This window comes from Arachis stenosperma, chromosome 3 (assembly GCF_014773155.1).
Source record: "Arachis stenosperma cultivar V10309 chromosome 3, arast.V10309.gnm1.PFL2, whole genome shotgun sequence".
Lineage (NCBI taxonomy): Eukaryota > Viridiplantae > Streptophyta > Magnoliopsida > Fabales > Fabaceae > Arachis > Arachis stenosperma.
In genome coordinates, this window is record NC_080379.1 from 151553969 (window position 1) to 151575220 (window position 21252).

The window sequence follows — 21252 nt, forward strand, 5'->3', positions numbered from 1 at the left end:
TTAGTGGACCATCTATTTCCTTGCAGTTAAAACGGGATGCCCGGCATAATGCCCTGTAGAGATGTGCCAGGCATGCCGCTCCCCAACTATACTGACCAATACCACCAAAATCACGTAGCAATGGTAGAAATTTCCAATGCACTCCTGCCCCAGACTTATCCCCAAACAAGATCGTCCCGATCAACAACATAATATGGCACCTCACATACCTCTGTATACTGATATCATCAATCAACTGTAAATTTTCTTTTAAATCACGCAGCTAGGTAAGTTTTATGCAACTAGATCTACAGTCAGACATACGCGGTGCAACTCCAAATTGAAGCAAACACTCCGCCTCCAACGCTTCAAAACTGCTCATTGTCATCCCTGTAACCGGAAGACCATCTGTGGGAAGACCAAGAATCAGAGCTACATCTTCAAGTGTCACAGCACATTCACCAATGGGAAGGTGGAACGTATGTGTCTCTGGGTGCCAACGTTCAATTAGAGCATTTACCAATGCTTTCTGACACTGCACTATCCCAATCTGAGATGCATGATAGAACCCGGTAATTCGCAGATGATCCTCCACCCTTTCGTTGTACCGATCCGGAGGAAGTGGATGGTTACATGTCAACATTCTTGATTTCTACAAAAAAAACATAACAAATTACTAATCAAATTATTAAGAATTGCTAACTTACCATCATAAATTTATTGACTGAATCCTTATACAACTAATTCTCGTAACTTCTAAATTTAACTAGTTAATCCTCAAAAGTATTCATAACTGCTAATGAAACTCATTACAAATACATATATTCCTAATCATAAATCTCAACAATATTTACAACATCCACAATAATATCGAACGTTAATTAATTACTCTTTTGTTAAAAATTTTTTCCCCTGCAATACAAAATATTAATAAATCTGTATATGCCATCATTCATATTCTAACAACGCTAATAATTAACTTGCTAATAATAATTACTACAATTAAAATTATTAAAATTTTCTCATAAAGAAATATCTAACATGGCTTAATTAAAAAAACCTTTCTAATCAACTCAGCATTAACACTTTACCACAATAATAATAACATCTAACCAAAATCGATAACAGTTACACTTAATTTCTTAAAAACACATTTAAATAACATTGGCTTACAAATAATAATTATACTACAATTAAATAAATTTATTAAAAATTTACATTATGTACTACTTACTACTACAGCCAAAAACACAAAACTAAAGAACAACAACAACATAACCATAACAAATTTTCTTATCATGATATATATAATTAATAATCTGTAAAAAAATATTTAAATAGAACCTAACAAATATTTAAAAATTAGTCATAACCATTCTATTTATATTCTTCAACTACATATCTCTAACAACTACATAATCATAACAAATTTTCTAATCATGATTTATATAATTATTAATCTGTAAAATAATTTTAAACAAATCTAACAAACAATGAAAAAAAAGTCATACTCATTCCATTTATGTTTTTCAAATGCATGTCTAACAACAATATAATCATAAAAACAATTTTAATCATCATAAATATAATTATTAATCTGTTCAACATATTTTAAAATAATCTAACTAATACTAATAAATTAGTCATAATCATTCTATTTATATTCTTCAACTGTGTATCTAACAACAATCATAATATTGAAATTTTATATTTTAATAATTATAACTATAAAAAAATTCAAAAATTCAAAAAAATTTCAAAAAATACTTACATAATCAGGATCACTGAGATAGTGAATAATATGAAGCTCAGATCGATCAACATCTTTAATTTTAGATTTTTTCCCCATTAATGTTGCTGCTCCACCATGCAACCTTCAGAGAAATGAAGAAGAAGGCTGTGAGGGAGAAAGGTTGGTGGGAGTGAAATGTGGATTCGGATGGTGAGGGAGCAGGGTTTCTCTTTCTGCGTTTATGAGGGGCACCTATTAGGGACTCAACGGGGAAGCGCCGCGTGTCCATTCCCGCAACCAACTCGGACCGTGCGACAACTCAAACCAAAATCGGACGGTCCGTGAGGCGCCCCATCTCGGAGGATCCGAGTCCGTCACCATCCTGAGCCCCATACAATGGACTCGGACCGTGCGTTTTGTGCCTTGAAGTCGGAGGGTCCGAGTCCCTGTTCCCCTGACACCACAACCTGGTTACACACCATCCACCCCCATATCCTTGTAATATACCACCACCGGTATAATATGTAAATTAAAAAGCGCCATTCCCTCCTCTCCTAATTTCTTATTCTTCTTTTCTTCAATGTTTACTTTTAAAATAACCAGCCCCCCACTCGACAACTACACAGTTCGCACAACATTTAAACAAGAGAGGCTAAATCACAAAAAACATCCACTAAATACACAAGTTATTGTTGTTACTAGTTAGTTATTGTAATTATTTAATTTTTTTAAACTAAAAATAGTAAAAAAATTATATAATTTATTAATATTATTTTATTGATTAGAATTAATTAAAATAGTTGTTAGTTGATTAGCACTAGTTAAAAAATATAGTTGTTGTAGCCATAGTAATAGTACTAGCTCTAGTATTAGTGTTAGATAAGGTAGCAGCATTTGGTAAGGAGTATTAGAATTGAAACGAGAGGATTGAGATTTAATATTGTATTTAGTAGTTAAATATTAGAATTAAAATTTCAGTTTTTTCAATACTTCTAAAAAATAAGAATATATAGGACTGAAATTTTTAAAAACGAAAACTAAAATTTTAATAACATTTTATTTCTAAATACCCGCATTCAAAAATTTATATTTTAAGTCTATCTTTCAACCCTAACCTCACTTTACCTCTCACTTCACCACCACACTTCTCTCATCACTAAAGCATAACCACCACACTTTTACTATCATCAAATTTTACCACCATCAATAATAATAATAAAAACAACAACAACAATCTCATCAACATATATCAAAATTAGATTCATGAACCCGTAACAAAAGGATTTCAAAATCAAAATACAAAAACAGAAAATTAATTTAGCCTTAGTCTCTCAGTCTCAGTCTCTCTTTTAAATACTATCTAATTTTTATTAATATTTATTTATGAATTGTTGGTACACACTTTTAGTAATTTTAGTTTCGTTTAAATAAGTTTTTAAAATAGAATTACTTAATAGTTGTTACTACATATTTTTAGTGATTTAGCTTTTATTTTAAAAATTTATCAAAATACAAAATTATTATTATTATTATTAATGATTAGTATTTATTATTAGAAAGTTTTTGTTTTACATAAAATGTTAGAAGTTTCAATTATTATTAATTTATATTTTTAGTTATTTTAATTTTATTTGAAATATTTATTAATAAAACTGAATTATTATTAATTGTTAGTACATATTGGTAGGGTTTTGTCTTGTATTTTAATTATTTATTAAAAAATAGAATTATTATCATTAATGGTTAGGATATATTTTTAGTAATTTATATTTTATTTAAATATTTAATTAAAAAACAGAAGTATTATTAATTATTAGCATATATTATTAACTAAGTGTAGTTTTACTTTAAATATTTGTTAAAAAATAGTATTATTATTAATTGTTATTGTTAGCAACTATTAATATACATTTTTAGTAATTTTAGTTTTATTTTGCATATTTATTAGAAAAAATAGAATTAGTATTAATTTTTAGTATATGTTTTTAAATATTGACTATAAAAGATTAATCATTAGTAAATATAATAGAATTATTATTAATTGTTAGTTTAGGTTAGACAAAAATATAAAAAAAATGTGACATTACACTTCTCTTCTACTAAATTTGTTTAAGCAACAACCCATCATTTCTTTTATAATTAGTTTTATATTTTCTATTTCTATGAGCACAAAACGTCATTAATTTTTCACTTTTATTACAATACATTAGTAATATTTTGACCAACTTTAATTTTTAAATTCATTAAAATAACAAAATGGCGATGTCGCTTTTTATTTTCATAATTAAAAAAATAAGTTAAACACACAACGACAATTTTGTTTTTCTATTTTAAATAAATAAAACAATTTCTTTACACAAAATGACATCAACGTTCTGTATCTTCTGAGTAGTGAACAAGTTTTTTTACAGTAGGATAAAACTCATGTAAAGCTAAATAACATAATGTAACACATATTTTTGTACTTTTTAATTTAGATATGGAAGGAAAAATGGTGTAGGACATAGTTATAAAGTGTATAGGTGCTTTACACAATTGTAGTGTCAAGAGCAAATCGAACCGTCCGATTTGTGTTTAAAAAATTTAAAAAAATTACATTACACAAATCGGTAGGCCTGGCAGCATGGACCCTATCCGCGGGTACTCAACCCGACCCACCCTACCCGCACCCCCCATAATATGTGTTATATATGTTTAAAAATGTTACATATGGGAGTTGAATCAAGGGCCTTAAGCATGTGCAAAAGATTCCTAACCACTGAACCAAGGGTACTTATGTTATTTATGAGATATTTGTGTCATTATAATATTTTTTTGTCAACCCGCGGGTAGGGTCGGATACCCGCGGGTTGAGCGCGGGTAGGGTTAGGGTTGGGTATTTCTCAACCCGCGGGTAGGGTAGGGTTGAGTGTTAGTCAAAAACTCAACCCGCGGGTAGGGTTAGGGTTGGGTTCAAACCCTACCCTACCCTACCCATTGCCACCCCTACAAATCGGACCGTCCGATTTGTATTTTAAACAATTAAAAAAATTAATATTGAAATCGGACCATCCGATTTTTGTTTTCAAAATAAAAAAAATTTAAAAATACAAATCGGATCCTCCGATTTTTCCTCCTACACAAATCGGACTTTTTTTAACAAAGAAATCGCACAGTCTGATTTCTTCACTTTATGGTTCAGAAAAAAATATCCCACATTCATGTCTAACACCACCCATCTCCATACCCATGCACAACACACACAGAATCTGTATATCCAAAAAAATTAGCCACATTTTTTAGTACTATTAAAAAAATTTAACCACACAAGTTCTTAAGAATTTTTAAAATTTTGAGATAAATTTGTTATAAAGACGAATAGTATGATTTTGGGAGTGAATTGTCTAATCGAAATAAAAAATTTAAAAACTGATTTAACGAGTAAAATTTATTAAAGATTAAAATATCCGACTATAATTTTTTAAGAATTGATTTAGAGGTTTTTTTGTTGACTTACTCAATTGACTATTAACACTAGCATAATAATAATTTTATAATTAGGTCCAAATAGAAATTAGTGGGGCTAAGACTTTTTGGCGGAGCATGTTTGAGTGTTTGACAGGCTTTAATTGTGAAATGGGGATTGATTTTGCAGGTTTGATGTAACGTTGTGGAAGTGGCCCCCCTTTTCCAAAAAAGTTGATATGCAAACAAAAGTGCTGTCAGCCACTCACATGCATAGTTTGCTACTTTTTTTCCAATCCAAATTAAATAAAAATGTTTTTTAATTAATTAATTTTTTCATTTTCCTCCTTGGCCTACCCCAACTTAGCTTTAATCTAATTAATTGATTGATATTCCTAACCGGAGAAACATAACCAAAGTTTCTCTAATTACATTATTAAATGTTTAATATTAGTAATAAGATTCGAATACTATTGGTTAAAAAAAAATTTGAAACCTGAAACTAGAAACTCCAATCCAAGCATGGGGATTGTTTCATAATATAGACCATGAAGAAACAAGATCAATAACTAATTGTTGTAGCTAGTTTCAGTAAATTACAAAAATGACATTAGGTGAAGGATTTGATCACTTAATTGTCATTAACAAGCAAACAAATAAAAATACAAAGGATGTTAAAGGCCTTTGTTTCTTTAGGCTTTTAAGAAACTTAGCCACACTTACCCACTAACCCTTACATGGAGAATCGTTCAATATTTTTAACAAAAGGAAAAAAAAAAACAAAACTTTCCACTAGAAAAAAAAAAGGGTATACAAGAGAAGAGGATAGAAAGAAAAGAAAAATGAACGGGGATTTAACATTAGGGTTTAATAATGATACAAGGGAGAAGACTAGACTAGGATAATTTGCATTTTCTTTTTTTGATTTTTTCCGTTCATCTTGGACTTTTTTTAGCCTCATTGACAATTAGGGTTTTTACCAGGTCCTCCATAGTAGAAGTAATGTCCCCAGTCACCATTACTTCCTGTTTGAACATCATAGCAATTTGATTGCTCAGTGAAGGTTCCAAGTCCCTTTGGAGCTTTGAGATTGTTGGAGCTATCAACCACTTGAATGTTCTTGAAGTAGCTTGCTTTTCCAAAACCCTCTTCAGGGAAATGGCCACTTCCCATTTGAGTTGAAGTGTGTTGGCCATCAGGCTCAGAATTCACAACCTCACCACCCCATTCAATCATGGAGGCACTGTCTGCCAAGTATGAGAACAAGAATGAAGGCCAATATCCCAATACATAGTCATTCCCAAATTGCATCCACCAGTGTCCCTCTTTTGGATCCTACATGGAAAAGAAAAAAAGAGATAAAATGAAAAAGTTTAATACTTAATACCATTAACGAATTTGAAGGTTTAAAGAGAGGGTCTGTTTCATGTTGGGCCGTCTGTGTCTTTGTATCTTTGTCCTGAAACAATCACTAAATGATGCCTAAAAGAACATGTGAATATCTTATACAAACTGTTGCTAGTGGTGTAAATGTGTTTCTGCATTGCGCAATCATCGGTGTTAGTACATAAGCAAGTTCATCACAGTTGCTTTGCCCCACTCATCAATTACAGTTGGGGTCCATTATCATGATCAAATTTCAAAAAGGAGATGAGAAAAGAAATAAATGGATCCTTAGGATCCTACAAAGATGATTCTAATTTCCAACTATGCGGCCAATAATAGTGGCTAAAATGTCTTTTTTACCGGTCAGTTGATGGGTAAAAATATGAAGAATTTAAGATTCCAATCAAACCTATAACATGTTATAAACTGACAACTCGACTCTTCCACATGACATGTCTTATACCTATAGAAGAAAAAATGAATCCAAGCACTCAAGGACATTATTAAAACGGTCCCAAAGCCAAACAAACACCTAGTTGGGTAGATGATTACCCGGTGCTTATTATGTTCGCAGATAGATAATGTGATGACTTTTTTGGGATTTTTACCTTCCAGATAAGGATGCTGATATCATACTGGGAGTTTCTGTAAGCAGAAACCGGAGATATGCTTGCACCCATCGATATTTCGCTGTTGACCTGAATAAATCCCGAGCAAAGAAGATTGTAGCAACCTGTAGCTTGATATGCATCACTCTGTAGAACATAGCATGTGAGTTTGATTGCAAAATAAAAGAAATATATGAATATAGGAAAGGTTAAAAGGTAAATACTTACTGTCCAGTAGGTGAATAACCGAGTGTTGTTATCGCCGTATAAATCAGGGCTAACCTGTTATCATCAATAAATAGGCATCAGAATTTATACAAACTAAATGTGGACTTCAAAAATCAATTTCTTTCTTAGCATACCTGCCAGCCAGCTTCAATGCTGTTAAGATCTTGTCCGAACGAGCCTCCTAATATCCAGAGCTGCGACAAGCTGAACTCATTCGCCTGCTGAATCTTAGGTTCCCACACATTAATAGTGGCTTTTGCTCCATAGTACTTGTCCCCTTCAACATACGCTATTGCATGCTGAATCAACAACAACCAACAAAGGAACCATGCAAGTAAATTAGACCAATGCCAATTAAAATAGAAAACATCAAAATTAAGAGGAACAATCGATAATACCTGATGACCACTCTGGTTAATAAGATCAGGTTGTGCTGACCTAGGCTTCGGGATTGACCTGTGCTTCTTCCTTCCATACCTTTTAACTGAGCTAGCTCTAAGGACATCCTCTTCCTTTGTTCTCCGAATTGGTATTGTGTCTTCGGGGCATTTACCATTCACATGCCACAGCTGATTAATCTTCTCTTTGGGTTTTTCAGAAACCTTGTTCTCATCAAATAGCCCTTCAGGGTGGAAACTAGGCCTCATCTAAATCAATTAACCAATAATGCAATCCAGTGTTAGGGAAAAATAAACATAAAAGTTGAAGAAAAAACTGATAATAATAATAATAGTAATAATAGGGGAGAATAAACCAAAGATTAGATTCTGTGTGAAGATAATATGGACCTGAATTTTGTGATCTTTAAGGAAAGGATGATCAAAAGCTGGTTGCTTAGAGATATGCACACAATCTATGAAATCCCCATCTGGGCTCTGCACAATCCATAAATCACACTATTAACACTACAAAAAAAAATACTAAGCAAAATAAAATATTCAAAGCAAAGCTTCGTTAATTATATTTCCATTTTTTCTAATATTCAGTAGGTGATTTTGATAAAAAGTGGGGAATGCCAAGAAAAGAAAATCATTGCCCAAGTTCTTTCCTTCCAGTACTTTCTAGTTGCTACTGCTTCAGAATCCAGCCAATAATTTCTTAGACAAAGGGAATTTTTCTTTTTCCAGGGAACAAGAAGTATGAACAAGTAGAAAAAAAATATTAAAAACATAGAAGTATAGAACATTGCTTGAAGAAATCAAAATGTGAACACAAAAGATCTACATTTTTTTATACAATACGGGGAGGAAATACGTCAAAAACACAGTAGAAGCCAAAGATTATTTTGATTCCTGAGTGAAAAATATCTGAAAGCCACACAAATCACTGTTCAAACACAACATCACCCCCTTTAGCTTACCCAAATAAAAAAGTAATCTTTTTTCTTCAAAACCAAACTATTCTTTGGGAGGAAAAAGAAAAACCCTAATTAAAAACATTTTTTTTTCTTTTGGGGGAAACCATAAAGGGAAGAAGAAGAAGAAGAAGAAGAAGAAGAAGAAGAAGAAGAAGAAGAAGAAGACCTGAATGGTCTTAACAGGAGGCTTATTCAAGCGATTCAAATGCCTATTGACTTCAAGCTTCTGTCTTGAACCACCGAGCCTAGCGGCACAAGAGTGAGAACTAAAAAGACCCAACAACAACAATAACAACAGAGAAAACAACACTACTGAAGAAGAAGCCATAGCTGCTTGCTTTGAAAGAAGAAGAAGAAGGAAAACGGAGATGCAGGGTTAGGGGTTGTGTTGGAGGGTGTTGAGAGAGAGCATTGGAGAATGCAACGCAAAAATCCAATGGAAAACAATGGAGACCTCACTTTTTTGTGCTGCTCCGCTTTCTATGAAGGAAGCCACTCACTCCCACTCTCACTTCACATTAAGCTATCTCCTTCTTTTATTCATCTCACTTTCTTCTCTTTTGTTAAAATTAATTTAATTTGTATGCCCCTTCGTTTTATACATGCATCAAATTAGTGACGTTTTTACTTTTTATATTAAATATATAAATAATTAAATAATTATATAAAATATTTTGTACGCATTAAAGTTAAATTTATTAAACTGAAAGAAAGATTGCCTTTTTTTGAAGAATATATTTTCTCTTTTCACTTTATGAAAACATTATTATTATTACAATGTTAACAATATTATTAACGAAATGATAATTCCATAATGTTATTTTAGATATAATTTTTTGTATTATATATTTTTTATAAAAAATAATAAGATCATTAGAATAAAAAAATAATATTTAATTTTTATTAACTATTAATTAATTAATTGTTCATAACCGAAAAAAAAAATGAAGTGCCATGACAGGTCATATAATTATGTAAGATTAAGATTAAGATTAACTAATTGTGTAAAGAATTTTATATTATTATATTTAAATTATCTTTTAAATAATAAATCTAAAAATTAATTATTTTTACTATAATAATACATAATTAATTGTTTATATAATGGATATTAAATTCTAAGTGAATAATATATTATATATACAGTAAAAAAATGTATAGGCCTACTATTAACCTAAAATGCTAACTTGCTAACTGAACTTGTGCCTTACTCATTTTTTCGGTATTTAAAATGCGAATATTAGAAAATACTATTAGTTCAATGACTCAATCCACTATGTGTTGATATTAATGTGACATCTAATTTTCTTAATTTTGGTCAGTTGCACTTAATAGTAGAAATATAACCAAGACCAAAACTATGAATCATATAATTTAACAAATTTTAATATAAGATTTTAAATAAAAGAGATAGTTTAGTTTTGTAAGGTAAATCAATGAAAATAAATTTTAGAATTACTTTAAATGTATTACCATTTTCAAATATTCCATAATCTAAAGAAATATTAATTATTAATAAATTAAGGAGAATCACCTTCTAGCTCTCTCCCTACTACCTTGTCATTTTTCCCTCTCCTTTTTCATGTCATAACAGTGTTCAGTTGGTCACAGTAAGCAAAACGTTGAAGGTGGAACATCACATGACACAACCATCATCATCTTCAATTCCATCACAAATATTCGTACCCGAAAAAAATATTGGAATATATTAATCAGACGTTGAAAAAAATGTATTAAAAGAAAATTAACCTTAGAAATTGCACGAGGGGGAAAACCAAAAAGCATGGGGAAAAGTTTATTTTTAATAAAAGGATAAAAACGAAGAATATGTGGGTCTGTGCATTCGTATTTTTAATGCATTTTTTCATGAATGTGTTGTGTCTTCAGTCCTCAGTCTAAGCTACTTTTGTCGTTTCAATAGACACACTATGCATTCTTTTTTTATCGTATTATACTGTATGTATATTTATTAAACGACCCTTGGGGTTAGCCACTTTACCGTTTTATCCTTTTTCGTTTCAAATTTGTTCCAATTATTATTCATTTCACACGAGAGAGTAATCGATTAAATTAAATGTGTATTTATTTTGTAACGTGCCTTACAACATCAAATTATTCTTAGCTTTTAGGACATTTGGGACTACAAACCCTCCTTTTTATGAACTTAAAAAGACCTGCTTTTGTTTTCGTTGCAACTTTAGTGTTATTCTACTATGTTTGTATTTGAAGACATTTATATCTTAAAGATTTTGTTGATATATACTCTTAAGATAAGGACACATCATAAAATTATTATTAAAAAAATAATTTTTTTATTTCAATAAATATATAATAAATATTTAAAAATTTTAAATTTTATATTTTTTATAAAAAAATTTAATTAGCAATTTTAAGATATGCTATTGTATTTTAAAGACACATATTTGATAAACTCGTATGATGAAGTTATTATTAAAAAAGGTTTTCAACTTTTTATTTCAACAAATACATAATAAATATTTTAAAATTTTAAATTTTGCAACTCTTTTTAAACCCATATCTTAATTATATAAACTCTCAAGTATTTATGTGTAATTAGAATTTAAAAGAATAAGCATCATTTTGATCCCTAACGTTGAGGGTCAGAATTGAAATCGTTCCAACGTAATTTTTTATTTAGAATTATCTTTAACATTCTTTTTCGTATTAAAATCGTTCTTTTAATTTTTTTCGGACAAAAATACCTACCAGCACCTTTACCTTCACCACCACCAACACCAGCACCTCCACCACCAAGAATAATAACATCAATGAAATCAACAAAATTCAACAAATCAACACAAATTCAACAACCAAATCAACACACAACAGCAATAAAATAAAATAAAAAACAAATTAAAATCAGAATTAAAAGTAGAAGCAGTCATAGAAGCAGAAGAAACAAAAGTAGAAACTCAAGCAGAAGCTCAAGCAGAAGCAGAAAATAGAGGCCAAAGCAAAAAATAGAAGTTGAAGCAAGAAGAAGAAACAGATGTAGAAGCCGAAGCAGAAGAAGAAGCAGATTTAGAAGAAGAAGCATATGCAGAAGCCGAAGCAAAACCACCGGCGCTTCCCCGACGGCAGCTCGTGGGCGAATCAGTGGCGACAGCTCAACGGCGTGGTCTCCCGATGACGACGCGACGGTGGCGACGAGCCCGAGCAGCGCCGACGCATCTCCTTTCCCTCTTCTCTTCTCCCCTGTGGCAGCCCCTCTCTCCTTTCTTCTTTCTTTCGGCGATGGCGACGGCAGCTCCAGACTTCGCCAGCGCCGTCCCTCCCCCCCCCTCTTCCCTCTCTTCCTTTTTCTTTCCCCTTTCCCTCCCCTCCTCCTTTGTGTACCCTTTTTCTTCCCCCCTAAACAGGTTCTTTTCTTTTATTTTTTTTAAAATTTTAAAATTTTTTTTATTAAATTAAGAATAGTTTAAAAATAAAATTAAAAATTTTATTAAAAAAGACGATTTTAACATAAAAAAACGTTAAGAATTATTCTAAATAAAAAATTATGTTAAAAATAATTTTAATTTTAACCCTCAATATTAGGAACCAAAATAATTTATCCCAAATTTAAATTTTTCATATATTATATGTTAAGCGACCCAATTTACTGAAAATAAAAAGTATGAAAAGCTAACCATGTTGATTAATAAATCATCAATAGTTAATTAACGAATGAGTAAGTGGGTCCATTTTCTGTGAATAAGGTATTGATTAATTCTTTTTAAAATGATTTGTAGGGGGAATCCAATGATAATATTTCACTGAAATTGCATGGTCATTGACTCATTGTACACTTCTCAGGGAATCACTGCAACTTGCGTCTCGTCCACGATCATGTGTGTTCTTAATTGTTTTTTAATTTCATGCTAATCTAAAGACAAAGATTCCTTTGTTCCAATTCTAAATTATGTTTTTTTTTTCTCCTTTGAATCATCATATTCCATTATTATTTTGCCTTTTTTTAATTTCCACTAATCATATATACTGCAATCTTAGCTTCATCGTTCTATAAGCATAAACAAATCTTTTGCAAACAAAAATAACTCGAAAACTTCAAAATTTCACGCTAATATAATATATAACTTATAGATGAAATCATGAGTTTTCATGCTATTTATTCACATAGGACATGTCACATAGAATGTAGTTTAATAAGATGTCAATTAGAACAACTACCAATTCATCCCGTATTTTCTCACGAAAGACAAAGTGATTTTTTATTAGAAAAAGTCATTTCAGTTTCTATTTAATATAGTTTTTTTTATAAGTTTTACTGTCAAATGCTAACAAAAATTATTAATTTGGCACGTTAAACTAATAAGGTGGATGTTAAATGATGATTAGAAAAGATCAAAGGTTAATTTATTTTAAAATTCAAATTCGTTAAGAATCTATTTGTCCCATTTATTTAGACAAAATAATGTTATTTTAATATTAAATTGATTAGGAATTTATATGGCAATAATCTATTTATCTTAAAAAAATTGGTACAATATTTTTTTAAATTAATTTTTTATTATTGTAAAATTTATTATATCAGTATTTTTTTTCCAATAAACTCTTGATTGTATAGTATAATAAATATAAACTAATTAATAATATTTGATATATTATTATAGATATTAAATAAATAAAAAATAATTAAGAAAATTCAATAATAAACTTAATTATCCTCTTAATTCAATAAAATTGACGCTTATCAAATTTTTTTATATCTCATGAATAAATATTTTTCTTTTTTAGTTATCAATTTTTTATTTCTATTTTTCTCACTTATTTGATTTTATATCTTTTTTATTCTCTCAAACTCTCTCTATTTTTTCTAAACTTACAAATATGAAATAATGATTTATTATCTTCCGAGTTTAAAAAATTAAAAATCATTCATGTGCCATAATAAACCTTTTAAATCAACCACAAGAATCATTTGTCATACCGAAATTATTAAACATTAAAATAAAAATAAAAAATTTTATTTTTACATAATTTTGCTTTTAGGTTAATTGGTGTACTAGATTTGTGATTTTACTTTATTATTTAGTTTTCATTAATTTAGTTTTTTTTTTTTGTTATATATAAGATTATCACTTTATATATGGCTATATATATACAAACAGTATAACTCTTAAAATTCATCATAAGTTATCACTCTTTAATTATATTATTATTATTACAGAAATATTTGGTAACCAAAGAAAATCAACTAAAAACAGCCATAACTTACCTTATTTAGCATTTATTAATTGTTGCGACAATTAATAAATGTTAAATAAGATAAGTTCTGACTGTTTTTTTATCTCCCTAGCATTACCCTATTATTATTATTATACATATGTTAAATAATGTATTTATTAATTTTTACTTTATTATTTAAATTATCTAAATCATAAAATTAATAATACATCATAAAATTATTATTACTAATTTATTAACTGTATTCTAATTTTATTATTTATATATTTAAAAATTTTATTGAGAATTATTTATTTAGTTCTATAATAAATGATATTTTTAAATTTGAATAATTTATTAATTAGTTTGTACTTATTATACTATATATTTAAAAATTTATTAAAAAATATTAATATAATAAAAAAATAACTTAAAAAAATATTGTATCAAAATTTTTTAGGACAAATAGGTCCTTGACCAATTTAACATTAAGACGACGTTATTTTATCTAAATAAATGGGACAAATAGATCCCAAACAAATTTGAATTTTGGGACAAATCAGGGCTGTTCTTTTCTAACCATCCATGTTGGCACTTAACTTCCACCTCACCAGCTTAATGTGCCAGATCAGCATCCGTTAGCGTTTGACAACAAAACTTACATAAAGGCCGCGTTGTCTCACGAAGATCAGGGACAGGGATCGAAGTGGCTCTTTTTTTTCGTTAGGGATCACGTTGTCCTTTGTGAAAGTCGAGTTGGTAGTTCACTCGTCGAAATTATGAACTATAAGCCGACAATGTCATATTTGTTAAAGATAAAATTATATAGAGATCAGTTTATAATGTACTGTGAGCAAGATCAATTCTGCTAGGTAACCAACAGGAGGTGTGAACAACACCAGCCAATATCCTTATTAGGCTGCAGCTCAAGATCCACTAAACATGAAAAAAATTACGATCCATTTACCTCTTCTTAATCTAATTCACCTTTTACCTTTTACCATTTACCACACAAACCCTAATTCCTCTTTTCACATCCACGTAATCCTAATCCCTTTCTCACATTTTCACCGACCACCTTCAATCTCTTCGTCGTGACGTGTATCACCGCGGCTCCCCACTCGCGACGGAAAAGAAACATTCAAAAATCTAAAAAAGAAAAAACATTTAAAACCATTTTAAACATTCCAAAATTCATTTTAAAGATTTATAATAAAAAATCATTTTAAAAATTCTAAAACATCCGAAAGTAATAAAAACAAACATTCAAAACTTAATAAAAAATAAATATCTGATAATTTTAAAAAATTTAAAACATAACAAAACAAGACATTCAAAAAATATTAAAAAAAGAACATCCAAAAACTAAGAAAAGAAACATTCAAAACTATTAAAAAATAATCCAAATCACAAAAAAGAAGAACATTCAAAACATCAAAAAAATAATCATCTAAAACTAGTAAAAAGAACCATATAGAATTTAGAAAAAAAAAATCCAAAACATTTAGGGTGGTCGGCGACGACGTCTTCGACGGCTTTGCATGGACAATGGAGAACTCGTGGTGGCGTTCGGTGGTGGCGCGTCGAGGGACGAAGCCGCGAAAAACATGGTGCCTCAGAACGACAACACGGCACAATGCAGCAGCTGCAACTCCACGGGAGAAGGCGCACGACACAGTAGCAACAGCGCAAGGGAAGAGTGGCGCGAGATAGTAGCAACGACACAAGGTTGATCGCGAGACACCGGCAACAGCACAATGGGGATCGCGCGCGATGACGGAGGAAAAATATCGATAAAGAATTTCACAAAAATATCACATTGCAAGTATAGTCCTAAACCGACAATTAAATCTCAATCAATATTTAAATTGTTTGTCACTTAAGCAAACCCAATAAAATTAATCGAAGTATTAAACCTCGGGTCGTCTCTCAAGAAATTGCAGGGAAATATAGTTATTATTGCTTATGGAAAAGTACATTTTTGGGTTTCGACATAAGGAACAAGAAAGTAAAATGGCAAGAAAATAAACTAACACTAAGAAAAATCCTAGCAAAGGTTGAGAATCGGAATTTCTATCCTCATTATCACTGTCAATTATGATGGTAATTACAAATTGTTCTCACTTAGTTAACCTCTAACAATTGAAGGAAAGTCAAGTGAGTAAATCAACTTGAGTTCACAAATCCTAGTCAAAGACTAGAGTTAGTGAAGCTCAAGCCAACTAGCAACTTTCAATCACTAACCAACAAGAGACTTTGACAAGTCAAGAGTCTCCAAATTATTCAATCCTAGTTAAGAATGCAAAAATCTAACTTAAAATTCAACCAAGCATTTTATCAAACACTTAGTGGACACAAAATAAAAGCATAGAGAATTAATAAGAGATAATAAAATCTAAACAACCAATTGCAAGCATCAATAACTAACAATTAAAGAGAGTAACAATAAATATGAAAAACATAAATTGCATTAATAGAAATCAAATGTAACAAGAACTCATAAACATAAAAATGGCAAAAAAGGGAAATTAATAAGAGAAGAAGATGAACTAAAGTGCTTAAACAAATAAAAGCAAGACACAAACTAAATTAAAGGAAGATTGAACCTGAACCTAAGGAGAGAGCCTCTCTCCTAGAAACCTACATATAAAACCTAAAATTGTGTTAATGAATGTTGAATGATTGAATGATCCTTCCAGCCTCACTCTGCAGCCTCTAATCAGTATTTTCGGGCCTGAAACTGGGTCAAAAGCAGCCCAAAAATCGCCCCCAATATTTTTTGTAATTACAGCACGTGACACTCTGTCACGCGTACACGTCGCCCACGCGTACGCGTCGCTTAAACTCAGCCTGGCCACGCGTAGGCGTCAACCACACGTGCGCGTAGTATGTCTGCTGCACTAATGACGCGTAGGGCTGGAAGTGAGCCGAGCTGAGTCGAGCTAGACCAAGCTCAAGCTCAACTCACAAAAATTGAGTTTGGCTCACGGCTCGACTCATTAACAATCGAGCCTATTTCTTAAGCTCAAGCTCGGCTCGCTGAAAGCTCACGAGCTGGCTCGAGCTCACGAGCTAACTCAAATAATAGAAACATAAATACATAATCTATAATTCTATATCAATAAATTATAACTTAAATATTTTAAAAAATATTTAAAAAATCAATTTTATATATTGTTATTTATCAATAAATTATAAATTTTTTATTTATGTCCTACATCAAAATTATATGTAAAAAATATAAAATTTTAAATAATTAAGATCATTAATATATAATCGAGTCAGTTCACGAGCTAATGAGCTGAGCTTATCCAAGCTCAAGCTCAGTTCATTTAATTTATGAGCTCAATTCCAAGCTCAAGTTTGGCTCACTAGCTCACGAGCTTAGCTTATCGAGCTATTAACGAGTCGAGCTCGAGCTAGCTCATGAGCTGGCTTGACTCACTTCCAGCCTGATGTGTACACATCGCTACCAGATTTGGAAAACTTCAATTTCTTGTGTTCCTTTCACTTTTGCATGCTTCTTTTCATCTTCTAAGTCATTCCTGCCCTATAAACCCTGAAAACACTTAAAACACATATCACGGCATCGAATGGTAATAAAAGAGGATTAAAATTAGCAAATTTAAGGCCAAAGAAGCATGTTTTCAATCATAACTCAAAATTAGGAAGGAAAATGTAAAACATGCAAATTATATGAATAAGTGTGAGAATAATGGATAAAATTCACTCAATTCAATACAAAATAAACCGCAAAATAGTAGTTTATGACGCAATTGCGTCACTCGTGCACCTTCTTCCTAAAGCGTTGACGTGATGACGGGGATGAGAGAACACGCGACAGCTGCCACCAGCAGCAAAGGCGCACTACAGAGGGGGAGATATGCCAGTATGAGCGGCGGTCTGAGTGGCTGGTGCGCAAGTTGTGAACTCGCATAACTTAGCCGGCAAGTGCACCAAGTCAACCAAGTAATACCTCAGATGAGTGAGGGTTGATCCCACGAGGATTGTCGGACTGAGCAATAATGGTTATCCAATTGGTTTAGTTAGGCAAATAGAAAAGGTCGTTTGATGGTGTAATTCGCATAAAACAATAAACAAGAGAATAAAGAGAGAAAATAAAAGGTTTGGTGTAAAAACAATGAGAGAAAATAGTTAAGGGCTTCGGAGATGTTTACTTTTCTGGATTGAAAATTCTTACCAACTATTTTAATAATGCATGATTCATCTCATGGCAAAATGTTAATGACTAAACCCTAATCTCTTAGTGATTCAGTCTCCTATAACCTTCATTAACGGCCACTCTCAAGTTCAAAAACTAGTTTATGGCCATAAAAACCCAAATTACCCAAAGCTAACAGGATTATATATCACATATCCCAATTAGTTCATGTAATTAGCAATTTAGGAGGAATTTGTTTTCAAACTGTTGTTCAAACGAGATAACTCTCTCGAGAATCACAAGAACTCATGTAGAATAAGGGTCATACTCTCGTTCCACCCAAATTCATAAGATTAAGAACGAAACAATCCTTGAAACTGAATCAAAACATTAATTAAAATAGAAAATTAATAGTCTTAATCCATAGAAATAAATAGAGCTCCTAACCTTAACCAAAGAGGTTTAGTTGCTCATAACTTACAAAGAAAACTAGGATTCTGAAAAGTGAAACATGCGGAAGATAGAGAAGATCTCCATAAAGGGTGAATCTTTTCCCTTTTATACTAACCTAATTCGATTCAGAAATAAAATAATATAATAAATCCTAAAACTAAAAGATATTGTTTGTAAATAAAAATTACAAAAAAAAATTAAATATGACTAATAAATGCTAAATCCACTTGAAATGCCCAAAGAGAGTGAATTCGAACTGCCTAGCCTGGCACTAAATGCCAAATGGGTGTTTAGCGCCCTAGAGGGGGTAGCAACCATGCTGGATTGTGGCCTTGCTAACGCTAAATGCCACCTGGGAGTTTGGCGCCCAGGGGGGATGCTGCCAGCTTCTCCTTTTTAGCTCAAAACTCTGCCAAATTACTCTGAATTTTACCTGAAATCATAAAAACATTAGAACAACTCAAAGTAGCATCCAAAGAAGATTTTTGTGCTAAAATAATATAAAACTTAATAAATTTTAACTAAAAATGACTAGAAAACTAAGGAAAAAAAGGGTACAAGATGCTCACACATCATAACACCAAATTTAAACTGTTTCTTGTCCTCAAGCAACCAAAATAATATAGGACCAAGAAAAGAAAATGCTTAAGACTTGAGTTGTCAATTAAGCTCACGTCTAGTTACTGAGTGGGGCTGATGACACTCTAACTTTGAATATCTTCGGCATCTCACTATCCCTTGAAGCTCAGAAATAGTGGTATCCTTCAGATCTAGAACTCAGATGGTATTATAAATTCTCTTCTTTAGGCTCTAATTGATTCCTGAAGACATATTTTTCTTTCTTTTCTTTGGTGCTTTGCACCTTGAGCCTAGTCGTGACTCTAAGTGTTTTGCCTTCAAGCTTAACTTGATACAAGAACATTACAAGGGATAGCAAGCAACCAAAATAATATAGGACCAAGAAGAGAAAATGCTTAAGACTTGAGTTGTCAATAAGCTGACGTCTTGTTACTGAGCAAGGCTGATGGCACTCTAACTCTGAATAGCTTCGGCATCTCACTATCCCTTGAAGCTCAGAAATAGTGATATCCTTCAGATCTAGAACTCGGATGGTATTATAGATTCTCTTCTTTAGGCTCTAATTGATTCCTGAAGATAGCTTTTTCTTTTTTTTCTTTGGTGCTTTGCACCTTGAGCCTAACTGTGACTCTAAGTATTTTGTCTTCAAGCTTAACTTGATACAAGAACACTACAAGCACTTAACTGAGGAACTCTTTGAGTTCTAATTTTTTCTTTTTATTTCTCTCAAATAGTGGTGCTTAGAGCCTTTGGCATACTCTGTAACAGCAATGGGTCATGACTTTAGGTGTTTAGTCTTAAGGGTTACTTAACACTTTCACACCACAAGCATATGGTTAGAGAAAATCCCTCTTTTGAACTTTTAGATCAGTTTTGACCTTCCTAACCATTGATGCTCAAAGTCTTGGATCTTTTTTTTTATTTTCTTTTCTTTTTCTTTTTGCTATTGGTTTTACTTCAAGAATCAATTTTTACTTATTTTAGAGAATCAATAATACTTTTCTAAGTTCCTATTCCTTAAGAACCAATATTCTCAACTCCAATATCAAATATGCACAGTTAATTCATATATTCTGAAATAAAGATAGTACTACCACATCAAAGTAACTTAGAACAATTCAATATATATATATATATATATATATATATATATATATATATATATATATATATATATATATAACTCAAATCTCATGTATTTTACTACTTTTTTTTCTTTTGATTTTTATTCAAGCTCAGTGAGCAATACATGAGACATCTTTTAAGATATAAACATAAAGTACTAAGATAAACAACTAGCTAGAAAGCAAGAAAATTCTACTAGTGATCATGCAAACTTATCATAGAAAATAGAAAATAGAGTGAAATACTGAAAAACAGAAATAAGATAAGGGAAAGGAGAATCAAACTCAACCACCTCAGTCATGGTAGTTGTTGCTCCCTCCGAAAAATTCTCACTGGCGCTTCAGCTCCTCTATGACGTACCCCCTGCCTCCCCTGCTCCTCCATCAACTGGTAGAGGAGGTCAAAGTGATCATATCAATAGATGATGTCAGCTCTCCTATGGATGTGGTCAACTGGTCCCAGTAGTCACGGAGAGGAAAATAGACTCCCTGAGGCATCTTCAAAAGATCCTATGGAGGCGGTAGAACTGGTCCCTACTGTGGTCCATGCCCGAGCTCCTTAGCGAACGTGCTCCATACCCCCTCCTAGTGATCGGTCTATCAATGTCGATCGGGGTATCTCCATCAATGTGAACTCCAGCTGCTACATAAAGGTGATAGATGAGGTGAGGGAAAGCCAGTCTCGCAGAGGTGGGGGACTTGTCAGTTATCCTGTAGAACTCATGAGGGATCACCTCATGCACTTCTACCTCGTTGCCGAGCATGATACAATGAATCATCACTACTCGCTCAACTGTAACCTCAGAACGGTTACTCGTAGAAAGGATGGAGTGTTGGATAAACTCTAACCATCATTGAGCAGCTAGCTTGAGGTCATGCCTACCCTGCTGGTATGGCTGACCTCTAGAATCCCTCATCCGCTGAGCTCTGAGAAGGCAAATGTTAGCAAGAATTTGATCTAACCTCTGGTCAGGGTTGACTCTCCGAGTGTATGAATGAGGGTCTTCTCCAGA

At 31.8% G+C, this 21252-nt stretch overlaps 1 protein-coding gene across 1 annotated transcript; it reads right to left on the reverse strand.

The window, feature by feature from the left end:
• Positions 1-5708: 5708 nt before the first annotated feature.
• Positions 5709-9284, reverse strand: LOC130969386 (uncharacterized). The gene is made up of 7 exons (XM_057895072.1): positions 8901-9284; positions 8166-8252; positions 7776-8024; positions 7512-7676; positions 7378-7431; positions 7150-7296; positions 5709-6490 (listed from the first exon to the last, which is right to left on the reverse strand). The coding sequence occupies exons 1-7, from the start codon at positions 9060-9062 to the stop codon at positions 6113-6115; spliced, it is 1242 nt and encodes a 413-aa protein (XP_057751055.1). The 5' UTR covers positions 9063-9284; the 3' UTR covers positions 5709-6112.
• Positions 9285-21252: the final 11968 nt, after the last annotated feature.